This window comes from Galeopterus variegatus, unplaced genomic scaffold (genome assembly GCF_000696425.1).
Source record: "Galeopterus variegatus unplaced genomic scaffold, G_variegatus-3.0.2 Scaffold262, whole genome shotgun sequence".
Lineage (NCBI taxonomy): Eukaryota > Metazoa > Chordata > Mammalia > Dermoptera > Cynocephalidae > Galeopterus > Galeopterus variegatus.
Genome location: NW_007726373.1, coordinates 469,158 through 474,623, shown reverse-complemented (window position 1 = coordinate 474,623; position 5,466 = coordinate 469,158). Strand labels below are relative to the sequence as shown.

General features: G+C 55.7%; 1 protein-coding gene across 2 annotated transcripts; it reads right to left on the bottom strand.

Moving 5' to 3' along the window:
• Window positions 1-1,202: 1,202 nt before the first annotated feature.
• Window positions 1,203-4,030, bottom strand: MCHR1 (melanin-concentrating hormone receptor 1). Of its 2 annotated transcripts, XM_008566684.1 has the most exons (3): window positions 3,808-4,012; window positions 3,240-3,380; window positions 1,203-2,555 (listed from the first exon to the last, which is right to left on the bottom strand). In XM_008566684.1, exons 1-3 carry the CDS (start codon window positions 3,887-3,889, stop codon window positions 1,576-1,578), a joined length of 1,203 nt encoding a protein of 400 aa, XP_008564906.1. In that variant the 5' UTR covers window positions 3,890-4,012; the 3' UTR covers window positions 1,203-1,575. The 2 variants fall into 2 exon arrangements, with proteins under 2 accessions (XP_008564906.1, XP_008564907.1); XM_008566685.1 differs by lacking the exon at window positions 3,240-3,380 and having other exon boundaries at window positions 3,808-4,030.
• Window positions 4,031-5,466: the final 1,436 nt, after the last annotated feature.

Sequence of the window (5,466 nt, the reverse complement as noted above, 5' to 3'; positions counted from 1 at the left end):
CCCAGGACCCAAGGAAGCTGCCCGGAAGTTTTCCAAACAGGCTGGCTGCCACAACTCTGCGGTGGAAAACAACCAGCAAGCAGAGGAGCGAGCTGTGCTGACGTGCCTGCTTTAAGGATGCTTCTGGACAAGTCAGGAGCTCACAGTTTGCTCCCACTAGCTCATTAGTGTCTGCTGAGCTGTACTCTGAAGACTCGCGGCTCGTGGTCCCCTCAGTGAGGCCGCTGAGAAGCAGCAGCCGTGGCTGCCTCCCAACGGCCCCGACTGTAATCTGCTCAGGATGCCCACACCAGATCTCAGCTGCAGGAAGCAGAGCCAGGCTCAGGCAACCCCGAGAGCCGCCCAGGAGCTGGTGACTCAGCACGGGACGTGGGGGTGAGACTTGGGGTGTGAGGGGCCAGTCCTGGTAACAACGGAGTCCAGGGGCTTTTGTGCAGAAGGCAGGAAGCTGAGTCTTGAGAACAAGCCCAGCAGCAGAACAGCAATCTAATGAATTCATAGTAATTCCTCTTGTGTCACTGAATCCTCCCTGTGGGTTTAGAAAGACAGATCCCCTACTTCATGTTTCCTAAAATGCAGCCTGAACCAAGGTCTAAATTCCACAGCCAAGTGACCCCTCTTTTCCTTTCCTGCTACCCACCCACACCCCAATCCCAGACCCAAGAAATTATACAGAAGCATCCAGAATGATGTGGGTGGAGATTTTCCTTTATTCATTTTTATTGAGGAAGGGCAAGAAAATGATGCCAACACATCAGGGACTAGAATGCCCCCTGCGCATGCAGAACACATGTACGCTCACTCCGGATTAGCGACTGATGAGCAAACGTGCCCCATGAAGAGAATGTCCCACAGCTGCAAAAGCCCCCTTCCCCCATTTTTGTTAGTTTCAAAACCCCCACCCGCAACCACTTCGGGTCACCTTGTCATTCTCGGTAAGCAGATCTCCTAGCAAATTGGGCTTTTACTTCTGTCGGCTCAGAGCCCCACCCCCAAAATAAACATGCATCCCCTAGAGATACAGGGAAGTCAACACAGGACGCTGGAACACGCAGAGACGGCATGCTTCGTTTTTCATCTGCCAGCTTGGGAGAGAGGCTGCTTTCCATCCTATCAGTGAGAGACGGGAGCGTTCAGCCCGCACCACCTTTCCCATCTCCCCAGGGCCCTGTGCAACACAGCCCCGGGTGTCCCCGGCCCTGCCCGATTGTAAATAAGCCCAGCCAGGAGCCGTCCACCTCTTCCCATGGGAAAAAGATATTTAGGAGCTGACTGATATAGAGCTCAACTGAACATTCAAACCCAAATTTTCTTTTCTCTCAGTTTCTGTTCCACCCAAAGGTCTCATCCTGCTCCCCTAAGGGGATGTCTGATGTCTGAGCCCCCAAACCTGGCTCCAAGCCTCCCCACTAACTTGTGGGCCACATTTATGTTGAATGTATTTAGCTGCAACAACCCCTCGCCACCCAGCCTCCCTGCGTTCTCCCAGGGTGGTCTTGGGTTTTTCTTAGCACCTCTCCCCATGGTTTGTGGTGGTGTCCTGACTTAAAGGTGTCCAGGGCAGCTGGGAAAATGTCAGGTGCCTTTGCTCTCTGTCCTCTCCTCATGAGCCGTCTGGGCGTGGCTGACGGTGCGGAGCTGCCCCTGGGCCACTGGCTTCACTGACAGGACCAAGCGCTTGCGGAAGGTCTCGCAGAGCACGATGTACACAAAGGGGTTGAGGCAGCTGTTGGCGTAGCCCAAGCTGATGGCCGCGTTGTACAGGTAAACGAAGGTGAGGGTCGGGCGGCTGAGGGACAACTGGGTTAGTTGCAGCACATAGTAGGGCGCCCAGCACACAAAGAAGACCAGGCAGATGGCGATGGCTGTGCGGGTCACCCTCTTTGTCCGCAGCCGGATGCTGCGTTGAGAAGCGGGGGCCACCGAGGTCGTCATGCGCTGTAGGATCCTCACATACGCGGCTGTGATGACCACAAAGGGCAGGGCAAAGGCCAGGAAAAATTGGTACAGAGTGAACCAGTAGAGGTCGGTGTCTGGGTTGGGCAGGCGGATGCCACAGCCCACTGCACCCCCTGGGAAGGGGATGAGCCTGGCATAGAGCCACACGGGGGTGATGCTGATGAAGGACAGGGCCCACAGGAGGCAGATCACCAGTGTGGCCACAGAGGGCTTCCTGAATTTGGTAGAAGAGATGGGGTGGACGGTGGCCAGGTAGCGGTCAATGGCCATGGCAGTCAGGATGTAGGTACTGGTGAACTGACTGTTGGCATCCATGGCTGTGATGAGGGTGCACATGGTCTCCCCAAAGTGCCAGACACCATTGCCCATGAGCTGGTGGATCATGAAGGGCATGCCCAGGAGGAAGAGGAGGTCCACCACTGAGAGGTTGATGATGAAGATGTCGGGGACGTTGCTGCACCAGTGCAGCTTGGACTTCTTCACGACCGCAAAGATGACCGTGGAGTTCCCGACAATGCCCAGGAGGCAGATGGTGCCGAACACTGAAGGCATGATGATGTTGATGTAGGAGACACTCCCTGTGCGAGGAGGTGACCCTGGGGACAGAAAGAACAAGTGTCGACCATCTGACATGGCCTTTGCCCTAAGGGCTGACATCCTGCTGTCATGCCTAGCTTCCAGTGACAGGCTAGCTTACCCTTCACCCTCCCTGTACTTCAGCTCAAGGCCCACTATTCATCTGGAATCACCTGCCATTCTCTCTCCCACACTGTAGCTAGTCCTGTCCCCTTACCCTCCTCCACTCGTTTCCCAGAGAATCCTACCAGTTTCTCTGCAGCCACCTGTTAGGTGAGACTCAAACCTTTGCCTCCTGCACTTCCTCTGAAGGCACAGAGTTGAGAACCGTGGCTGTCTGCAGAGAATTACTCGGTGCACTCCCTGGGCTTCACCAGGAAACCTCAAAATAGCCAGAAGAACAGGAAAGTGTGTGCGTGCATGTGCAGTTTCCATCTCCTATTTGCAGCTCTGATCATTTCATTTTAGAGATCGTGGGTTGGAAGCTGTGTCCTGATTCCTGGGCATCTGGATGACTGGGCGGGTGACTGTCTTGTAGAGGCTTCTGCTGACCGTGCCCTGGTCAGGCCTGCAGCCCTCCCCGCGCTAGACTTCCTATCAGGGATTTCCTTGGTCGCACCTGCTGTCCCTGAGCTCCTTGGGTTGGGCAGACCCTGAAGCTGTGTGTTGCAGCCCAGCAGCCTGAACATTTTCTCCACACAAACCTTTCCTCTTTTCCTTCCTTCTCTTCTCCTTCAAATCTAGAATTCCAGGGCATCGCAGCTTTGGAAATGTCAGAAAGCTTAATTCACCAGAAAAGTTAATCCCCTCACGGCTCTGTGAAGTCCTCCCTCCTGCGGCCTCTCCTAGGAGTCAGTAGCGATGTGTCAGACCCCACGCCCAGAGTGCAAGTAAAAAGCCAAGGGTAACAGTGACTCTCCAGCTGTCCCCCCACACCGCCCCCCCAGCCCCTCTTGCTTACTCTTCCAGCCTGAAATTTTTTCTGCAAAGTGTATCTGGAACTCAGCAGCGAGCCCTCCCCGGCCTCCCTCATGACTGGCCACCATCCCCGGTCACCGTGGACTGTGTCTTTGCTCTTTTCTCGGTTCCTGGCCCTCAGCACCTGCCCACCCTGCCCCCTTCTCCCCATCCCCTCCAGGCAGAGTAGACAGAGCTACTGATCTCCTCCCAAGAACTGTAATAAAGTTTCCCAAGCAGTTTGGCCCTGGGGCAAAGGCCTCCCATTTCCCACCCCAGCCTAGGGTGGGGAGGGCTGCCCTCCCACTGACTCACCGCCCGAAGTGAGGTTCTCCGGGCCATCAGAGGTGTTGCTGGCATTGGGGCTGGGGGGCAACAGCGAGGCTTCCAGGTCCATCCAGCTGGTGCTGGTCGCCTGCTCCCCCGAGTTGAGCTCCCGTGTACCCACGCAGGCTGCGGCAGCCTCCAGCGCCCGCCGCCTTGTCCCGGAGCGGGAGCCCCGCAGTCTGGAAGGGGGTCCTCCTCGGCAGCCTGGCTGTCTCTGCCGCCTCCAAACCCAACTGTTCTCCCCACTCCTCCTTCCGGGCTCCCACTGACATCACCTAGACACATTAACATTCGGAGGCAGATGCACATTAACCTCTTCAGTCCCAGGCTGAGGCTCCCACTTCTGACTGCCTGCAGAGCCCGGGGGCCCTTGGGGAAGCAGGGAGGGGCTGGGCTCCAGCAGCCCCATCAGGGAGGGGACTTCCTTTCCACTGGCACTTGGAGCTGTCTCGTGCACTCACAGGGCTGCTGCTTGCTTTGCAGAGAGCACCGAGGTCTCTGCAAAGGCAAAAGGGTAAAGCAAATGAGCTGTCTCCCTTTGGAGGACAGAACAAGGCTAGCCTATTCCCTAACCCCAGGTTTGGGTGGCTGGGCCACGTGGCAGGGGCCAGGGGGAGTTTTCACAGAGCTTGGGATTCAGAGGCTTGGACTGCAGCGTGCCTGCCTCCCACGCACACTGGAGGCCACCCTCAGCCTCTTCCCTGTGCCCTGATGGATTCCAACCACCTCGCTGGCTAGGATGCCAGCATTCCTGGCATACAGAGGTGACTCAGGTCACCTCAGGGCCCAGAAGGGGACAAACTCCCATCCTCAGGGGATCAACCTAGACCAGGCTTACAGAGGTTTTATTTTTATAAATGCTCTGAGGTCCATGAGGCTTTACCTGGGACTCTTTGAGACAAATATCGGAGCATGAGCCCCAAAAGAGATCATCAGTGAGGAACAGCTTCAGAGGCAAATGCACTGAATGAACTCTCTGCAGAGGTGTCCTGCTGCCCGCCTCCAGGGCTCTTACAGTGAACAGCTGCCACCGCACTCATGGCCAGACTCAGGAGCTGGAGGCTCCAGGGTTCACAGCCTGATTTCTACATACTTCTTCTGTCTCACTTACTTGTTTCATTCAACAAATATTTGTTGAGTACTTACTACTTGCCAAGCACTGTTCTAGGTTCTGCAGTGAAAAAAACAATAAAGTTCTTGTCCTTGCATGGGCCGGCCCTGTGGCTCACTCAGGAGAGTATGGTGCTGGTAGCACCGAGGCCGCATGTTCGGATCCTATGTAGGGATGGCCGGTGCGCTCACTGGCTGAGCGTGGTGCAGACCACACCATGCCGAGGGTTGCAATCCCTGTACCAATCAAAGAAAAAAAAGTTCTTGTCCTCGTGAAGATTACATTCCAGTTGGGGGGAGGGGGACAAAAAATATGCCCCCCAAAAAGCAATTTGGCACGGTCCACGCCATGGCAGGATCCTAAAGGAGTCAGCTTGGGCTGCCCTCTCCAAGTTGGCAGAACCGCTGGAGGGAGGGCTGTTGGCAAGGGTGCAGCTGTGAGCACTTGCTACAACCGTAGGGATCTCTGCCTTGGCATAGTGGTACTGTTTTACTTTCTCTCTTTTGATGTTTTGGTTAGCATGGCAGTTCTCTGAA